At 34.3% G+C, this 21,531-nt stretch overlaps 1 protein-coding gene across 1 annotated transcript in view; it reads right to left on the bottom strand.

Annotated features, from left to right (window-relative positions):
* Nucleotides 1–211: 211 nt before the first annotated feature.
* The window catches only part of LOC101043774 (transmembrane serine protease 11B), a 32,954-nt gene continuing 11,634 nt past the window's right edge, over nucleotides 212–21,531 (bottom strand). Inside the window, exons 4-12 of the mRNA XM_074395661.1 lie at nucleotides 11,946–12,061; nucleotides 7,743–7,855; nucleotides 7,594–7,661; nucleotides 5,778–5,938; nucleotides 4,336–4,374; nucleotides 3,199–3,376; nucleotides 1,560–1,819; nucleotides 1,060–1,202; nucleotides 212–394 (exon numbers count right to left, since the gene is read on the bottom strand). Of these exons, the coding sequence (XP_074251762.1) occupies nucleotides 233–394; nucleotides 1,060–1,202; nucleotides 1,560–1,819; nucleotides 3,199–3,376; nucleotides 4,336–4,374; nucleotides 5,778–5,938; nucleotides 7,594–7,661; nucleotides 7,743–7,855; nucleotides 11,946–12,061 (1,240 nt within the window). The 3' untranslated portion in view covers nucleotides 212–232. The remainder of the gene's footprint in view (nucleotides 395–1,059; nucleotides 1,203–1,559; nucleotides 1,820–3,198; nucleotides 3,377–4,335; nucleotides 4,375–5,777; nucleotides 5,939–7,593; nucleotides 7,662–7,742; nucleotides 7,856–11,945; nucleotides 12,062–21,531) is intronic.

The following is a 21,531-nucleotide window of genomic DNA, read 5'->3' on the forward strand; positions in this document are numbered from 1 at the left end:
GGATTACAGGCATGAGCCACTGCGATCAGCCTTTTCCTATCTTTTACATTAATTTAAAAGATTAATAAATGCATAGACAGTATCATGGATATAACTAAATATTAATAAAGACATTTACATTTTTTAATATAAAATGATTGATTTACCAACAATCAAAATAAAAAGTTCCCAAAGCCACAGATAAGGATAGCCTGCAGTTGTCTTTCTGTTCCTTTGTATAATTACTTTTCTTTCAGAGTCCAGTCTTGGATGTGATCCAATCGCGATAAGAAGTCACTCGAGTATAGACACCTGGCTTATTCTTTTTACCACATCCATCACCCCAGCTTACTATTCCAACAAGATGCCAGATATTTCTGGAATCAGGATAAGTTAGTGGTCCACCAGAATCATTCTAGAAGAAGAAAAGAAAAAATGTTTCTTAACAAAAAATTTCCTTTTACCTTTCCTGTGGCATTACCAATACCTCCTGGCCACTGAAACCAATTCACTCTCTTTGAGCTGAGAACTCTGAAACCCTTAGGATTTTTTTTCAAAAAACACAGGACAGCTACAAACCAGAACATATGCCTGAAACTGCCAAATGTCGACTTGGGCAAACTAGAGTTTGACTTATATTATGAGTGCAGCCTGAATATGGAGATGACTTAGCTGCTTGCACTGAGCTGAAGTCTCTATGATGAAGCCTCTGAGGAATGAGTGGCATACGCACATGCCCAGACTCCTGTTGCAGCTCTGGATACAGAGAAGACCACATTCTAGGTCTGCTGGTTGCCCAGAAAATAGGACAAAATTCATCTTGTAAACTTCTTCTAAGTATTATTATTTTTATGAATTCCCAGATTGAAAACTTCATTAGGGCAGGATTGTGTTCACCTCTGCATCCCTAGCATGTAGGCTGGTGTCTGGTACATAAATGAGATTAATACATTTTTAGTGTATTGAAATACAAAGCTACTATGTCAATACCATCAACACAAACAATATTTTATGTGGATTAAAACTTCCATTTGAGTAACTGTTTGGGAGAAAACAATTGGATAATGTAACTAGACATACCTGACATGCATCAGCTTCTCCTGACATAAATCCAGCACACAGCATTGTATCAGTCACAGAGCCAGACAATGCATATGGGGCATTGCAAATGTTGTTGTCAATAATCTTCAAAAAGGCTTCTTGAAGTGTCACTGGAAATGCACCTAAAGACAGTAAGTGCTACATATTATGGAGATCTTAGACTTTGCTGGGACGAAGAATGTCTGCAGCATAATTCAGACTCTTGGTCACCATGAGTCAAGCTGGTTCCAGGTTAGATTAGTCATTTTCAGGTGTTTGTAATAGTTGGCTGCCTAACACATAATTTCAATTTTCCCAATTCCCATTCCCAGAGATATTTTAGGAAGTGAAGACAATTTGATGTCGTACTTTTTGTCCCACCACTTGTTTTTCTTTTCAAAATATTTATTAATTAATTGCATGAGGGGACAATTGATTGATTGATTAAATAATTATTCCCATGCAGCTATTACGATTTTATATATTAAAAATAAAGTTACCATGCATATGAAGTGTTCCCCACCCTGTAACTACAACATTGTCATTTTGTGAGAGCTTCATTTTGGCTTCAGGAAGACAAATCCTACGAATGTACTTCGTAAAAGAAACTTCTTCAGCAAGCTGTACAAGGGCAATATCATCATGAAGCCCAGGACTGCTATAATTTTCATGAAAAATAATGTTTTGTACTTTCCGTGTCATATATGGTTTATTTACTACAGTTCCAAAGTTGACAGTCCAATATTTTGAATTGTTTCTCCTAGAAAACACAATGTAATTAGAATACACTCAGTTTCTGGGTCACAACAGTGTTAGCGGTGATTATCTCACAATCTTAAGGCACGAGGTCCCAAACAACACTGTAAGCCATTGAAATTCTTATTTTATAAAATATCTTTGACATGGAGCTGTTGTAAATGTTGCAGTCACATAAAAATAATGCTAAGGATTCAGGTTTGTCAGCTTTTTGAAAATCCTTTCAAGTAGAGTCACTGATGTTTTCCCCTGCTTATTCAGTTCCACCTAGTTTCTCAACATTTAATTTGGTCAGAAATCATAAGAGCATCCTCAATCCCGTAAGTGGATGGGGTCCAGAATTAGTCTATTACCACATACCCTTGGTGTCAATAGCTCCTTTTTGACCCTTACCCCTCTACCACCTTCTAGTAGACCCGAATGTCTATTGTTCCCCTCCTTGTATCCATATGTACTCAATGTTTAGCTCCAGCTTACAAGTGACACCATGAAGTATTTAGTTTTCTGTTGCAGCATTAATTCATTTAGTTAGGATAATAGCCTGCAGCTGCATACATGTTCCTGCAAAGGCCATGATTTTATTCTTTTTTATGGCTGTATAGTATTCCATGGTGTATGTGAGTCATATTTTCTTTATCCAGTTCACCGTTGCTGGGCATCTAGGTTGATTTCATGTTTTTGCTATTGTGAATAGAGCTGTGTTGTACATATAAATGCATGTGTCTTTTTGGTAGAACAATTTACCTTCCTTTGAATATACTCAACTTTTGGGTCCAGATTAAATTTTACATCAGATGGATGTCCTGGCTTTCTTCTTCAAATTTCCGTAGCACTTACTATCTTTTTAATACACGTCATGTTTATGACACTATGCAGCCTCAAACTTTTAATGTATGACGTTAAATTAAAAAAAATAGATTATAAACCTCTGGGTGACAAGACAAGGAAAAACCTAGTAACTGGAGTCAGACATACTTGAGTTTACATTCGATTTCTGTTATTTAAGAGCTGGGTGATCTTAGTCAAGTTTTGTCACCTTTCTTAAGTGAGCCTTGGTTTCCTTCTCTTCAAATAGGTTAAATTATACCTTCCATGCAGAATTGAATGCTGTGATTACATGAAATGATGTAAGTAAAGCACCTAATGTCAGGCCAAGGTAGCTATTTGAAAAATGTTCATTAATACTTCCATTGGCTTTTCTCTCCTTTTGCTAATTTAAATGCTTTTTCTGCCCTTTAATTACACAGGTTATTGTAATTGTTCTATGTGATTGTAAGTTTCATATGGCTTTGGTGAAGCTTCACACATTAAGTTAACCCCTACAAACTATCCAAAATAGTTTTGCACCCAGCATCCTTCATTAAGTCAAATTTTCAGACTTACTTAGCAAAGCAGTGAGCTGCAGATAACAGCCACCTGCTGCTGATCAGAGAGGCTCCACAGTAGTGACGGCCTTTCCATTGCATGCTGGCCTGCCATGGCCACGCCCCTGCCTGGGCACTTTTTCCATTCACAATTTTGTTGCCAGTTATGATACTGTTGGCTAGTTGCCTCCCACAACCTAGAGAAAAGATTTATTTACACAAGAGCAGGTATCTTTGATTATGCATTTTTAAAAATATATCATTAAAAATTACTTGAAACTTTTCAGTGATTATTCAACATCTCCTAATTGATGATGTTTCTTTTCTACAAGATAATCCTGTAATGGTTCTCTATTCTATCTTGGTTTGAGTGGTTCTTACTTATCCTCTTTTCCAGTCTCAAGCATCTTTCATCCACTGTCTTTTGTAGTGTCTATGTGTTAGAACTCTTGTCTCTCTAAGCAGATTCTTGAAGGTAGAAACTTTGATGTCTACATTTTGCATAGTATATGCACTGTTCATGATCGATACTCCATAAATAACCATGGAGTGAATGAATGCATGGATGTATCTTGTGAACAACATGATACTCTAAAGATAATTTATTTAAAAGATGTAACTCGACAGTGATGTGCTCCTATAGGCCTACAGCTACTTAGGAGGCTGAGGCAGGAGGATTGCTTGAGCCCAAGAGTTCCAGGCTGTAGTCCATTACAGTTGCACCTGTGAATTACACTTTAGCCTACACAACATAGCAACATCCCACTTCTAAAGCAAAAAATAATAATAAATTTTAAGATGTTTTTATCTTAAATCTATTTGATAGAGCCTGGTTTTATCTTTTCTTCTTATCCTAAGTTGTCATTTCCTTCAATATTTCTCATTTTAACATACTTAAATATGATATTTTTCACTCACAATTTTCTTATTTGGAATTGATTTTCATTTAACTTTTTGTATAATTTTTAATAAATGTCAAAATTAATAGACCAATGTTTTTCAAAAAGAAATTCCAAGTCAATACCTGGTATGTCCAGTAATTTTGAAAGTATACTATGGATTTTCACATGATATATTTTAAATATATTTTATAGAAAAATGATGAGAAAATACCTGTGAATCCATCAAATTTATAATAAAAGGATCCTTAACTTACAGTTGTTGGTAAGCATTTCAGAAGCAGCTTTGCTGATTTCTGAAAGTGAAAAACAAAACAAAATATAAAGTTGATCAAATATCACCAAGCAATTGACTTCAACCTAAAAACATAAATGCTAGCTTTCCTAACCCAATGTTGCCCAACATTTAACTATTTAGAGTAGCTCAGGTATTTTCAGCCCCTCTGACTCTTATTTGTTATATTATAACCATCTCTCCATATCTCTACTAGGTAGTCTAGAAAAAGAGAAATGGGAATAAAAAACAAAACTTTCAGTTTTACAATTATTGAAGTAAATTATTTAGTGCTGTTAAGAAGCTGGCAGTCTTACAAATATTTTTTAAGAGATCATGATAGGGATTTCTTTCCCGTGATAATTCTCTTTACTCTGAAATGCTGACAATTATATATATTTTAAGGAAAATGCCCCAATCAAAATTACACTTCATTGGGCCCATCCTGCTCTTTAGGGTAATCTCCTTACTAAGAATGAATCATGAAATTTTGAGAACTTAAATATAAATGTTTTTCCTATTGGTAAAAGTCTTTAGAGAGAAGAGAAGAGGAGGGAACTAAAGAAACACTAGAAAATGTTGACTATACACTATGGGACACAGAGAGACAGTAACCAATATATCCCTCTTTCCCAAAAGCTACCTACAGAAAAATGTTATTGCTATCTTGAAAAATGTTATTGCTACCTCAGGTTCACTTCTTATTAGTTGTCCACTGGTAATAGGGTCTTTATTGTGTGGCAAAGGAGCAGTAACTGGCAAATGTTGACCTTTCAAGCCCTCAAGTACACTAGGATTAAATTGTCTGGCTAGAAGAACCATGAAGCAGGACTCTGAAACTACATGCTCATCACCTAGCTGGCCTTTTCAAGGCCTTTGCAGGACCTTCACAATCTTTATAAACTTCACTTTCTGTAAGGAGGCAAATCTTCTCATTTTTTGCTGTGTTTTCTGGAGAATTATTCCAGGCAATATTTTTCTTTAAAAGTGTATTACTTCAGTTTTTTCACAAGAATTGGTAAGAACTCCCATCCCCAACATTGTTCCTGCTCCTGCAATCTCCTTAGGGAAAGACCAAGAAAGTCCTAAATCTGCTTCTTGTCATAAGATTCTGGCGAAAGCAGGGAATAGAAAGGAAAGATACTTCAATTAGAACTTTTCATGCCCTTTCCCATGCATAATAGGCAAACGCTTCCAAATTTACATCCATGCTTGCAAAGGAACCCTCATTCCTATCATTCTTCAGACAATGATTCCATAGCACTGCCCCTTCCACTACTAAGTCATTTGTAGGCGTGACGGAGTAAGGTACGCATATTTTTCCCCCAAATTACTAAAACTCTTAGTTCACTTTTTAGTACTTAAAAAGAAAAAAATCCAGAAAAAAATCTACATAATAGAAAATAACAGAAATAAGTCAAATACCCATGAGTTCAATGGAAGCAGGAACTGCGTTCCAGGATGCCATGTTGTCCTTCAACATCTGGTGTAATATAGCCTTGATTTTAGTCCTCATGCTAACTCTCTTTGCTGGAAGAAACTTGAATTTCAGCTGTAACTGTACATTTGAACCGTTATCATTAGGCCTAGAAACAACAGAAATTTTCTAATGTACTATTTCTTATCTTTTAGATGTTTTGTGAACACATGAAATTTCACACATTTTAGTATCACATTTCCTTTAGATAATATTAAAGAAAAAATACAGATACTATCAGATGTACTATTCGAGGAAGAAAATAAGTACAACAAACTAAAATCAGAATATTTCAAACACATATGGGAAACGGAATACTGGTCAAGAAATGATTAGCATGAAATCTTACTATAATACAATAAAAACCAGTGCTCTCATTCAGAATTTTTAAAAATTTTTTTTTGCGATGGAGTCTCACTGTCACCAGGCTGGAGTGCAATGCCATGATCTCTGCTCGCTGCAACCTCCGCCTTGAGTTAGATTCTCCTGCCTCAGTCTCCCAAGTAGCTGGGATTACAGGCACCTGCCACCACTCCCAGCTAATTTTATTTGTATTTTTAATAGAGACAGGGTTTCACCATGTTGATCAGGTTGATTTCGATCTCCTGACCTTGAGATCTGCCTGCCTCGGCCTCCCAAAGTGCTGGGATTATAGGCTTGAGCCACCGCACCCAGCCCAGAATTTTTCTAATAGCTTCATCTTAGAGAAAGAGAAATTAGACAGTAAAAGTAGGGCAGGGAAGCATTCAAAAGACAGTTTCCAGACAATTTCCAGTATTTAGAAGCCAGTGCTAACCTTTTTCCTATGGTTTTCTATACTTAACTAGTCTGCCCCAACAGATCTATACAATGAGGAAGCTCAGAAAGATAATTCTAAATGAAGAATATCTTGATTATATATTCAGTACATTCTCTTTATTAATCAGGAAAAGAGGTTAATTCATTTTAGGAGACTTTCAAACCAAAGCCATATCAATCAGAATGTTTTAAGTTATCCATAATTTCACTTTCAAATAATTATGATAAATTCCAGGGTCTCTGAATGTTTTTGTCTGTCTGTAGGTAAGTAGATTGGTTAGGTCAGCTGGATTTTTTGTTTATTTTGTTTTGAGAGTTCAGAATTCCCCAGAATAGATATTAACAATTAGCAAATTACAAGTGGGCTCTACCCTCATTACTCTTTCCCCATACACCATACCCTTCTCCCTGCATCCTGCCCCAACACCACTATCTTCAGGTACCCTTCAAAGGTCTATCTAGATAAATGCTATCTTAAAATACTGTCTTTCTTCCACAGCCATTGCAAGAATGATAATTATTAAGGAAACTAAAAGAGGATGTTTTTAGGGAAGGTATGACCTAAAAACAAACCAGTTGAATTATTTGTTTTCCATGAAGTTATAATTATCTTTCATCACAGCAGTCAGTTAGGACTGACCACCACCAATAACATTATAATTCTCTGCAAGTATAAGGATTATAGATTTGTATGTAACAACTCTTGCCTGGAACAGAAATTTGCTAGATATGGTGATATTTTCATTAATAGAAAACTTACTTTCTTCTTCTTTCTTTCTTTCTCTTTTGTTTCTTTTTCTTTTTCTTTCTTTTTCTTTCTCTTTCTCTCTCTTTCTTTCTTTCCTTTATTCTTTCCTTTCCTTTCTTTCTCTTTTCCTTTTTTTTTGTTATTGTTATCTAAAGTCAAGGTTGTATGATCTATCACCTACTTTTCTTTCATAAGATCTTGAACAAACTTGTACTTACAGAAGTTTAATGACCTCAGATTTGACATATTCCTCATATATGCTGGAATTTTGAAATGCATTTAACATCTGACAAAAAGAAAAAAAGAGTCACCATGTATGTTTCAATCAAATTTATGATAAAATTAATAAAATAAATCTCTGATTTACCTTAGTCTCAATATCTTTGCTTAGATTTGTGCTGGCTTGTGAACCTGCATTTTCACAATTATTGTATGTGACTCCAGAAATTTGAAAATCACCTCGATAGTAGTAAATCTTGTCTGTGAAATTAAAAAAAGAAACTCAAAGAATTTTAAAGTGGGAAGTGGCTTTTTTTTCAAGCATATATATATATAAAATTTTACTTTAAGTTCTGGGGTATATGTGCAGATCTTGCAGGATTGTTACATAGGTATACACATGCCGTGGTGGTTTGTTGGGGTATGGGGGGCTAGGGAAGGGATAGTAGGGGCTGTGGAGATTGGAAAGGAATAACCTTAGGAGAAATACCTGGTGTAGGTGATGATGGGATAGAGGGAAGTGGCTTTAAAACCATTTATACCTCTGTTTCAACATTCAACCCAGCTTTAGAAATAATCCAAGGGAGAGAGAAAAGAAGAGGAGGAGAACGAACAATCATTTATTCTAGAAATGGCAACTTCACATCATTCATTCAATGACCCTCCCTTTCCCTTTTATGTTACAACAGAGATTTACTGTCCTGCTAAGTCCAGATATACTCTCAGTACCCTCCTCAAAACAGCAATGCCTGCAACCACTAACAATCCACCTGAGCATGCACTAAAGATGAAACACTTTTATATGTATAGTCTAAAATCAGCCTAGCAATTACTCAATCTTCCTAAGCATGTCTGATACAGGAAACATATAAGCATCAGTCACCTTTCACTTTCTGGATGATAGACACTGTCTTGTACCCTTTTGCATGCCCTTTGCCTGTCGGCCTGGTTTCCATTCCTTGAGGTTATTCCTGAAGGACTCCATGGTGACCTTTTATTTCCCTACAGTATAAGATGGGTGGTGCTTGGTGTGAGTCACAAGGTCTCACATCCCTGTCTTTTCCTTTCCCAAAATATAAACTGCTTCACCTGATACATTAGGTCACCATAATTGAAAACACATCAAGCCTTTTAAAAATAGGAACTACCCAAATGTGATGGAGCATGCCTATAGTCCCAGCACGTTTTGAAGTTGAGGTAGGAGGATTGCTTGAGTCTGGGAGTACAAGATCAGCCTGGGCAACATATTGAGACCCTGTCTCTACAAAAAATATTAAAAATTTGCTGGGCATGGTGGCATGTGCTGGTAGTCCCAGCTATGGAGGAAGCTGAAGTGGGAGAATTGCTTGAGCCCAGGAGTTCAAGGCTATACTGAGCTGTGATTGCACCACTGCACTGCAGCCTAGGTGACAGAGTGAAGCACCCATCTTAAAAAAAAAAAAAAAAAAAAAAAGGAACTAATATGAAACCATATCCTATTTTGGTTAAGTACTCCAAGACCCTCTTTTTTCTACTATTTTATCATTTTCATCTGTGAAATGTGTCACCAAATGAACTAAAGTAAATACTTAGAATCAGAATCTGCTATCTTTGTGTTACATTCACAATACTGAACCAGGATATTTACAGGTAGGTAGATTAACTTGTCAAAAGTCTCAAAAGTCATGCCCAGATTCAGAGAAACCATGATGTTTAAATTTCTGATTCCAGTTATAATTTTACTGAAGAATTTTATCAGTTCAAGGTGCCATTTTAAAATTAATTTTTACTTGGTTATTGTTATGGATGGAATGTGTCCCTTTCAAAATTCACATGTTGAATCCCTAAACACCAATGTGACTATGTTTGGAGACATGATCTTAAATGGAGGAATTATGGTTAAATGAGGTCATAAGGGTGAGACAAGAATCCAATAGGACTAGTGTCTTTGCAAGAAGAGAAAGAGACACCAGATCTCTCTCTAACACACACTCACTTCACTCCATCTCCCAAAATACACACAGAGGAAAGGCCACGGAAAGGCACAGTGAGAATTCAGCTATTTGCAAGCCAGGAAAAGAGGTCTCTCCAGAAACCAACCAGCACATTGGTCTTAAACACCCAGTCTCTAAGACTGTGAAAAAAATATGTCTATTGTTTAACCTAGCCAGTTGGTGGATTTTGTTAGGGTAGCTTGAGCTAATATAATTATTTAGATAAACTGAATAGGAATCTATTGTATATTCTATACTGTGGTCAGTGATTTTCAGTTTTGCAGACATAGGTACAGTAATCTTTATATAGTAAACTGCCCTCCATTTCAAAGTTTATTAAGTCTTTTCTCTTCAGATGGACATATTTTATTACTTCGCTAAAACACTGCTTTATACTAATAGATTGTAACACTACCTATACATCATCATCTTCCAAAAGGCACACATGGGAAGGTCCTGCCCCAGTCCAACTGAATCAGCTAACCTAAGGGTAGGGCCTAGGGAATGAATACTACTTCAAAAGAGCTCGACAGGTGATTCTGAGAAGAAGCTAGGGTTTGGAACTATTAGATAAACTATATGAAGGATTATGAAATTGTTTATACATATGCATGTAAGCTTTCGGAAATAGCATTGTTAGGTAAAACCGTTGAGAAAGAGATGAACCAAAGTCATTTCTAGAATAATGATCTTCGTGAAATACTTATCTCTGAATTAACCTAAAAAGTGGAAACTCAAAAGTTTAAAAAAGTTGATCGAGAAATAATAGACGTATTTAGACAGGGAAACTAATTTCATACCACTGAAATGAGGGATTATAATACCTGTCATCCAGATAATTTCATACCACTCAAATGAGAGATTATAAAGCTGTTATACAGCTTAAGTTGTTCTCAGTATTAATAAATATCATATTTGTTCCTAAGCCAGAGTCCTAGAGCAAACCCATCTTTCAAACTGACTTCAAACAACCTTTACCATAGAGCTTGTATCCATTTTTATTCCACAAGTAGTACAGTTCAAGTAATTTAAGTAATTTAAGCTGCTCTAGCCTTATATCTGAAATAGTGTGTGGTTGACCATGTAGAGACATTCAAGGGTGAATTCTTGTCCCATGCACCTCCTGCTCCAGCCAGGGTGCTTAGTTCCCCTTTGTACCACCCCTTTCCATTAAGGCATTGCTTCCCCAGAAAGGGGACCTCTTAAGATGCAAACTGTATTTTGAAAAAAAATTTATTTATTCACAAGGGCTTGATTTTGAAAACTCAGAGCACTGTCCTTAAGGAAATTGTGTGAAGAATGTTATTTTTTAATGAGTAGAGGAAAAGAGAGATTTCCTCTACTCATTTTTAATAAGTAGAGGAAAAGAAAGATACAGATTATGAAAATTTCATGGATAGATATGGCAGACAGAGAATGAGCACCTACTACTCTTCTGAAAGACAAGACTTAAGAGGACTGAGGAGAAACAAAGGAAAATAAGCCAGGTTGAAAGAAGCAGTGCAATTTTTGCTAAGTCAGCCAAAATTTGTCTACATTGCATTATTGTATGGGGTTATATATTTCAGAGATATAAAACTTAGAAAAATCATGATAAATTAGTATAATTACTCAAACTGTTAAGTATATTAATATTAAACTTTTAAGTGAGTTATGCTACTTAAAAGCTGTGCTATCAAGCAAGTCACTTGACTTTTCTGAGCCTCAGTGTACTGTATGTGAAAATAAGGATAAAACCTTTCATCTCTAGCTCACAGGACTGTTGTGAAGACCAAGTGAAATAATGGATGTCAAATTTATTTTAAAACATTAATTACACAAGTTTAAGGACTTATTTTTCAGAAAGGTAAAAATAAATTGGAAACTAAGTTTTGTGAGTATACTGTTAATAAAAGTTTTAAAAATAAAGCCATGTTTGTACAAACATTAAGCCATTCAACCATGCTTGACTATCTACTATCAAAAGAGTTATTTGTAGATTTTTCGTTGCTACTTACTCATCATATCTTAATAACCAATAGCAGAAGTGAGTCAAAAAGAGAAGGAATCTCTAAAGTTTGAGATATATTTACTACAGGATGTAACAATTCAACTACAAGACTACTATAAGCTCCTTTAATGACAATGAATACTGATATCAATGTATTGAATATTTCAGTCTTGCTCATATCGTCATAGTTGGTGATATACTTTATAAGGAGGCCTTTGATTCAAAAAACCTTATAAACTTCTGAGTCAAAATAAGCTATGTTGAAATAAAATAGTAAGTAAATAAGAAAACTCCCAAGAAGAAATTTAATATTCATGTTGTTTCTTGTCAATTTTTAAAACTAAAAGATTTATAGCAAGGATGAAAATTGAAAATAATCAATACTGACCAACTGCCAGAAAATGAACAAGAAGACCAATAGTTACTCCCAAGATTGCTGCCACTCCAAGAAAAATAAGGATTGTAGTCCATAGTGGCCAAGATCTTTGGGAAGGTATGCTATGCCTATGAAAGAGAAAAACATGGTTCAAATCAGATAATAACAAAATAAATCTACCTGCTTCTCTTTCAATTCATGCTACATGAATTATAATCAATACATTAGTTCTTTATGCTAGTTGAAAACACAGAACTCTCAAATGCTTCAAAGAGGACAGACTCTAAGGCTCATTCACTTAACAAATTATTGAGCCCAGGTTAGCTGCTGGAAATATATCAGTGAGCAAAATAGACGTGATTTCTGTCCTCGCATTGCTGAAGAAAAATTTACTTGTTTTTATTTTTTAAATTAAAGCAGATTACAAAACATTAGTTGTAGTCTGATTGTATTTTTGTAAACTGTAGCCATATCATGCACATGCACATACAAAGACTTATAGACACAATTAAATACATAATATAACAAGTTTCAATTAAAAGTTTGATCGGGCCGGGCACGGTGGCTCAAGCCTGTAATCCCAGCACTTTGGGAGGCCGAGGCGGGTGGATCACGAGGTCGAGAGATCGAGACCATCCTGGTCAACATGGTGAAACCCCGTCTCTACTAAAAATACAAAAAATTAGCTGGGCATGGTGGCGCGTGCCTGTAATCCCAGCTACTCAGGAGGCTGAGGCAGGAGAATTGCCTGAGCCCAGGAGGCGGAGGTTGCGGTGAGCCGAGATCGCGCCATTGCACTCCAGCCTGGGTAACAAGAGCGAAACTCCGTCTCAAAAAAAAAAAAAAAAAAAAAAGTTTGATAAATGTGGTCTCACTCTCACCCAGGCTGGAGTACAGTAGTACATTCTCAGCTCACTGCAACCTCTGCCCCCTGGGCTCAAGTGAGCCTCCCACCTCAGCCTCCTGAGTATCTGGGACCACAGGCATGTACTACCATACCTAGCTATTTTTTTCTATTTTTTAAATAGAGTCAGGGGTCTCACCATGCTGCCCTGGCTGGTCAATAACTCCTGAGCTCAGGCAATCTGCCCACCTTGGCCTTGAAAAGTACTGGGATTACAAGTGTGAGCCACAGCCCCGAGCCTATTTTCAAGAATGTTTCTACAACAAATGTATATTATTTGCATAATATAAATTAATAAATAAGTTAGTTTTATTATCAAAGTCAATCAATTAGATGAAAGAAAATTAGAAAATAGGGTGGTTCAGCATCTACAGATAAGCAGTTTATAGTTACAGTTACATTATATGGCCACACTAAGCTTAAACCCTTGTTTGGACCCTTGTTATTTTGAGAGATGAAGTTATATAATTGTCCATTGGAGGAAATGCTGTAACATAAACATTCATGTTTTCAAATTCAAAACATCCTCAGCTGTTTCCTCAATCTCTCTAGTCTGTAACGTTCTAAATAAACCTTCCAAAACAGAAGCGCTTGTAATAAGGGAACATATTTGGTGAATTACATATTCCCTATTAATATGTGAACCTTTTTGTTCTCATCCCATCCAGAACCAATTGACTTTTAGGCAGAAAAGTTTTTGTTTTTGTTTTTAGCATTACCTTATACAACTGTGCAACTCCACCCAATCTTGTTTCCTCTTCAGTCTATTTTGCATTCTTAATCCTACCACTTCCTTATACCTCTTTGTCTCTCTTGATGACTTGTTAATTAGTGTTTCCCAGAACCAACATTATTTGTGAAAGCTCTTCAAAGAAACTCCTTATTTCAGACATATTCCATGTATGTTTTCATACCAGAATTCTGTTGTTTAATATCAGCCTCAGAGAAAAAAGCCTATTCAGGCATGGAGTTTTTAATACAGTATTTATAACTTTATTAACACTTGATAACATTATTCTTTTAATGACTGTAAAAGTTCACTGTGGCAGTAAGGTCTCAAATTTGATTTGGATTAGCTAGTTATAACAGTCTGGTAGCTTAATCTTTTTGAGACATGCATATTAGTCTAAGAGACTAAACATTATGTAGACTACATAATTATTCTAAGTTCTGAGATGGTTTCAAAATAATCCCTGCTTTATAGCTTAAAAGAGTTTTTTCTCTAAAAGCCCCTTTTGGATGCTCTGAAGATTTCTGAAAAATACATATTATTAACTACGGCTCTGATATGACATTTTCTCCTTCACATGGCTTTCTCTTGTCAAAAATAATTTAAAATATTATTTTATAACTAAAAGATTACAGAAACTTTGTGATTAATGCAACCCTTCCTCTAAATGTGATTCATAGTCTCTAGGAATTTATTACTATTTTTGAATAATAGCTGCACTTGTTAAAATTATGTTCTAAATATCAAAAAAAAAAAGTCCATTCATGAAACAGTTTACTCTCATTTACCAAATTAATTTTTGGCAACAGTTTTTTCCAAAGGTAGGCTTTTGCATTACAAAATGAATCCTTCATTTAGCAAAGAAAATAGGTTAAAAATTAATCTTTAAGGAATTTAACCAACTTCATGTGCTTAACTACACTATAATTGCCTCACTTTTAGAATGAATCTACTTCAAATAAGAGCTCATTGCTGGCTGCATGGAGTGGCTCACGCCTGTAATCCCAGCACTTTGGGAGGCTGAGGTAGGCAGATCACTTGAGGTCAGGGGTTTGAGGTCAGTCTAATCAACATGGTGAAACCCCATCTCTACCAAAAACCACAAAAATTAGCCGGGTGTGGTGGCAAGCACCTGTAGTCCCAGCTACTTGGGAGGCTGAGGCATAAGAATCACTTGAACCTGATTGCTTCTCAGGGCAAAAAAAATAAATTGCCATTCCACCATAACCATTTGCCTTAATCAACTTGCAATAATGATGTTAATCAAAATGATGGTAAGTACATTACTTATGATTTTAAAAGTCTCATTATAAGTCTTTCCTTACAGTCTATGCCAAGTATCACTTTCTAGGTTAGATTTCCTTTTAGCCTCTTTTGGGTATTGCTTTAGGAGTTAAACAGCAAAGCATTAAAAAATATATAGTTTTTATTTATTAGAACTATATTTATAAACCATTTGAATTATATGCACCTGAATTCTCTCACATAAGGAAAAGCGTTAAAGCATGATTCTGGTGCAAAATTCTCCAAATTTTAGAGAAATGAAACTTTAGAAAACTTTAAATCGTTAGGATGAAAATTTTGCATAAGGAGCAAAGAAGTGTAATAATCAAATGGGTAATGGCCTCTGTCCTCAGTTTCTCCTGGAACTTTGGAAAAAAGAAAGTCTACGGAAAGGAACTCATTTGAAAATTTAGGAAGTTTTGAGAAGAACCTGCAGTTTGCCGGTTGCTAATTCAGAATCTATAATGTAAAGTACATTATTCCAAAATCTATAATGACATTCATAGTTTTCTTATTCCCAAGGAAACCTTTTAATATTATAAAATTTGTTTTCAATTACATTAATAGAGAATGAAAATGGTAGTGTTCTTATGAGTGATTATAAAAGAAATATTATGCCTCATTTCCTCAAGATTTCAGGTCAATTATATATTTATATTTTTTCTCAGTAAGCAAAATTTTGCTGAACTATTAATTTTTTTTAACTTTTGGAAACTTTCCCAGAGACTTCAAAGGTCCTTTAGACCTCAACAAGTGTTTCTTGACAGTGTCCAGAAATAAAAACTAAATTATAAAAAGCAATCAATTAACAAAAAACTAGAACATAGTTAATGGCAAGTTGCTAAATTTTTCAGACTTACTGTCCCCAATGAAATCCCCTTTACCTGTACATAATGTTCTAATTGTTGTGGCAGTATCAGGTATAATGGTGGCAGTGATGATGGTGAAGGTAATGATAATGATGATGATGCTGGTAATAGTGATGATAAAAGTTAGAACCTTCTGATGTAGCTTTTGACTTCTGTGCTGTATCCAGTGTTGGTTGCTTGGTTTTTATGGGCTGGGTGAGATGTAGGGAACAACTAAGATGAAACTTGTCTGACGAGTGTTAATGACTGTCACATTTCTATAGTTTCAAAGTTTCTAGATAGGAGTCATCCCAAGAATGACAAATTTCCTTGACTTGATGATATAGAAAAAACTAATAGCCGAGTTTGGTCACCTAAAAAGTACACCCAAGAAACAGCTTTGTGGCATACAGGAATAATCCTAACTCTGTATTTTACCAATTCCATTATACTGGCTTGGCCCTTCTTAATTGAAACAAACTATAACTAGTTAAAAGTTTCTGACAAATGTCTTTTTACAATATGTCAATTTTAATATGAAAAATGTTGCCATCATTCTCATGCAAATAAAATTCTGTTTCATTGTGGTTTGCATTTGCTTTTCCCTAATTGCCTATGAGAATAATCATTTCACATATTTTGAGGGAATTTGGATTTTCTCTTTTGAGAATTCTAAGTTTAGCTTTTCTTCAACAGGCAGCAGATGGTAAGGAAAAAAAAAATGTAGCATTTTTTTTTCTAATGAATTGCGAATCTTTTCTTCTAATAGATATATATGGGTTCCTTATATGTTCTGGATGTTAATGTATTATTATACTGGATATTAACCAGTTATGTTCACCTATTTATTAATCACCTGTTCTTAGGGTGCAGCTTGACGTTGCCTTGTGTAAGAAGATTTTTTTCATCCACAGGGGATTTTCTTATTCTTAGCAGTTTAGTTGATCATATTTTTCCTTTACATTTTGTGCTATGAGCCATAAAATGTTAAAAAAAAAACTTTTATCACCTTGATTTCTTTGATATTTTCCTTTCTTTTCATCTAAAATTTAAAGTTTTACTTTTTATGTTCAGGCCTTACAAAAATTCAAGAATTTACTTTTGTAATGGCATGAAATGATAATTTAATTTTATGTTGTCTTAATTTTAAATTATTTTTTACTAATAGCCTGTTTTCCAAGGCCTTTTCATTGCACAGTTCATCGTTTCTCTACTGATGTGTAATACCTCCTATGTCATATATGAAACAATCTGCATGTTTCTTAGCTCTCTATTCTATTACATTGGTGTATTAGTCTTTCCTTCTCTCAATATTAAATAGTTTTAATTCCCATAGATCAGGAGTTCCCATGCATTTTCTGTAAAGCACCAGATAGTAAACATTTTAGGCTTTGTAGGCCATACGGTCTCCATTGCAACTATTAAATTTTACTGTTGCAGCACAAAAATAGCCAAAAATGCGAAGTAAAAAAATATATGTGGGCACGGCTGTTTTCTAGTATTTACTTATAAAAGCAGGTGGCGAGCCAGATTTGGTCCCTTGCCTGTGGTTTTCCAACCCCTACTGCAGATTACAATAGGTCATGATTTTTGAGAGCATATGTTTTCTCAATCTTTTCTCCAGATTTATATTAGTAATTCTTAACCTTCTATTCTGTCATGTGCTTAGAGGATCAGCTAGCTTATTAAGTCCCATTTTTAAGTTCCAAGAAGATATTTTGAGATTTCGATAGAAATTCTCTTTATCTCACAGAATAGTTTGGAAAGATTCAACATCTTATATCGTTAACTGTTCATCAGCATGATATATCTTTCTATTTATTCATTAATTTTGTTTTGTCATTTTAATCATAAAGTGATATAAGGCACATTTTTTTTTACATTTATTTCTCTGAAGTTGTTCTCGCAGTCATGGATAATATTTTTTCCTGTTAAATTTTCTAATTATTTATTGCTAGTGTGTAGAAATGTTACTGACTGGTATTAGTAGGTAGCATGCCCAGCAAGTTGTGTTTAGTTTGTACTAAAATTAACAGTTGTCTTTAGATACTTTGAATTTTCTACATAGATGATTATGTTGTCTATAAATATTAAGATTTCCAAATTTCAGTCAGCACAGTTCCTTCCTTTCTTGGATTGACTTTCCTTCAGTTTCTGATTTTTTTTTTTTTTGTCATTCTCCACTGCCTTCATATGGTTAATTTTTACATATTTTTGGAAGTTTATAATTATCAACTCTAGAAGATTTCAATATCAGGTAGTTTGCCATTACTAGAATGCTTTAACAATAACTTTTAAAGACTATAATTTCTTAATTTTAATTTAAAATTTATCAATCGTTGCTTTTAAGTTTAGGGTTTTATGTATACCTGTGTGTGGTCTAAGAATTCTTTCTTTTCACAAAGACATTCTCCCATGTTTTGTTCTAGAAACTTTAATGAGTTATCATTTGGACTTAAATTAATAATTCATGTAGAATTTATTTTTGTGTACAAGATGAAGTAGGAATAAAGATGTGTTTATTTTTTATTGGATTTTAATTTTGCCATTATTGTGCCATATCACACTGCTTTAATTATTGAAGTTATAAAAGGTCTTGATAACTGGTAATGTAAGTCCATATTTATTTTTCTTGTTCATTGTTGTCTTGGCTATTTTCAGTCCATTGCATTTACTTCTAAATCTTAACACTGTCTAATCAATTTCTAAAGAGAAATCTCTGGAATTTTGTTGATATTGCATTGAATGTACAGATAAATTGGAGGATAATTGACTTCTTAAAATAGTAAAGCTTCCAATCCATGAACTTGGTGTATATTCCTCCATTTAAATTTTCTTTAATTTTTCTCAATATCTGGATAGAAGTCATACATGTTTCCCTAGATTTAATCTATGTGTTTAATTTTTTCTGTATCATAATACATGGCATCATTCTTTAAATTTTGTGTTACATTTGTTGCCAGCATATTGAGATACAATTGATTTCTGTATAACAAGAGAACTGATTAGTTTAGTGATATTAATTTTTTGTTTGAACATTCTTTCAGATTTTTATTATACATCATCTTGTCATCTGCATAAAAACAGTGTTACTTCTTTTCTATTGCTTACATTTTTTATTTTGTTTTGAATTTGATTACATGATTTTTTTTTCTTTTTTTTTTTTTCTTTTTTTTATTGCATTTTAGGTTTTGGGGTACATGTGAAGAACATGCAAGATGGTTGCATAGGTACACACATGGCAGTGTGGTTTGCTGCCTTCCATCCCCTCACCTGTATCTGTCATTTCTCCCCATGCTATCTCTTCCCACCCCCCATCCCTCCCCCGTTTCCCCCCAACGGACCCCAGTGTGTAGTGCTCCCCTCCCTGTGTCCATGTGTTCTCATTGTTCAACACCCGCCTATGAGTGAGAATATATGCTGTTTGATTTTCTGCTCTTGTGTCAGTTTGCTGAGAATGATGGTTTCCAGGTTCATCCATGTCCCTACAAAGGACGTGACCTCATTGTTTTTGATGGCTGCGTAATATTCCATGGTGTATATGTACCACATTTTCCCTATCCATTTTCTTTTCTTTTTTTTTGCTATGGCATAGAACTCCAGTACACTATTTAATGGAATGGTGTTAGCATGCATTCTTTGCTTTTTTCCTAATTTCGGAGAAAGGCTTTTAGTATTTAACCACTAAGTAGGATGTTTGCTGTCAGTTTATCAAATTAAAGAAATTCTCTTGTTTTTTGTTTGATTAGTTTTTATAATAGAATTTGAATTTGACCAAATCCTTTTGTCTCTGTTTATTGAGATAATCATGTCTACTTTTATCTTATGATTGTTGTGATCTACATTGATTCATATTTAAGTGTTAAATCGACCTTACATTTCTGGAATAACCTCAACTTAAATGCAATTTATGACACATTTTATTTATCATTGGGTTTCATATGCTAATATTTTAAGATTTTTTTGATACGTACTTCTGAGAGAGAATGACACAATTTTTTTTCTGTCTTTTATTGTCATTGTTAAGTTTCACAACTGAGATTATGTTAGCCTTATAAAACAAGCTGGAAAGTAACTATTTTATTGTAAATTATTTGAAAATTTACATGTATTTGTAAGGCAAGTTGCCAAAATTAATATAGTACCACAATAAGGAGAGCTACTTGCCCTTCATGGATACCACATTTTGGACTTTGCATAAACCTGAAATAAACTTTTCTTTTACCAGCTCATTAAGATTTGAGAATTTATCTATTGAAGCAGATAATACAAATATCTATAACTAATTAAGATGCTATTTGATGTTTATAGTCGGTTAACTTTCTAAAGTTAAGGAAAACTTAAATATTTGAAACTGATATGTAAAGTGTTTGTATTAAATTTCAATCATTTCACATGCATCCATTCTTCCTTTTTATTTGCTCTGCTATCAGAAATAGCCACTGTGGACCGATAAGGTTCTCTAATTTTCCATGGGCGAGCAGTGTTGCTGCTGAAACAGGATAATTCTTTCTTCCATCTTGAACAAAGTCTAAAATGTCGGTGTTTATGCCACTTTCTCCCCTTAGCTTCATAGCCACAAAATATTTGTCAGTTATAAAGGAAAAGCACATCCATCATGTTATGCTTATGGTCTCGTTGAATCATCATTCTTCAAATGAGTGAGTTAGAGAATATATAATTGTTCCAAGAACACTCCCACAGACTGCATGTCTCTGTTTCAATTCAACCTGAAGTTTCAGTGTCAGCTTGGGTACGAATTAATCCAATGCTGTGTAGCAACTGGGATTGTCCACCTCATGACAGTATTTCCTCTTCCTGGGTTTCTATGTCTTTGAAAGCTTTACTATGTCATTCACATCTAGGTATACTTCAAAATTATTCAAACCAACCCTAAGATTTACAACTGAATCTTCTATAGTAACACTGGTCCACATATATTTTATTATTTTCTGAGATCAAATTGCATATATCTCATAATTACTAATTATTACATATTCTTCTACTTGTGTCATACTTGTTTACCCAAATAGATTGTAAGTTCCTGGAGTGTAGGGTTTATGTTTTATACTAGTTTCCATACCTTAACATGTTCTTAATAAGCACTAACAGGTTAATTATTCAATCCTCACTACATGGAAGGGAAAGAAAGACCTTCTCTCCCTGTTTATTTCTACATAGTATTTGGTTCTTATTAGCACTATTTTCTTTTTGTTTGCAATGATATTTTGAGTTAAATTGGCTAACAGAGGCCTTTTTTTCATTCAGACATCTTTATTTATTTGCTTATTTATTAATTATATTTAATAGACTTCATTTTGTAAAGCAGTTTTAGGTTCATAGCAAAAATAAATTGTAGGTACAGAGATTTTCCATACATGCTCTCTGTCCCCATGCATGCTTACCCTTCTCTGTTAATCAACATCCCCCATCAGAGCAGTATGGTTGTTACAACTATTGAACCTAAGTTGACATATCATGATCACCCAGAGTCCATAATTTACATTAAGATTCACTCTAGGTATTGTGCATTATATGGTTTGGACAATTTTATAATGGCATGATTATACCATTTTAGTATCATATAGAGTAGTTTCACTGCCCTAAGAATTAACCAAGAAGACTTTTTTACTATACTGTACCCTAATACATTCACTTCTAATACTTCACAAAACAGCAAAATCAGAAGCTCAGACTTATTAGTAGTGTCCATCATGACCCAGCTCTAGGGAATTGCTTCACATTTTTCAAACTCATGAAACATATCTTTCTGACCAAGATGTCATGTAGTTAACTTATAATGGGAGGTATGTATTCCCTGTTTATGGAATT

This window comes from Saimiri boliviensis, chromosome 3 (genome assembly GCF_048565385.1).
Source record: "Saimiri boliviensis isolate mSaiBol1 chromosome 3, mSaiBol1.pri, whole genome shotgun sequence".
Taxonomy (NCBI): domain Eukaryota; kingdom Metazoa; phylum Chordata; class Mammalia; order Primates; family Cebidae; genus Saimiri; species Saimiri boliviensis.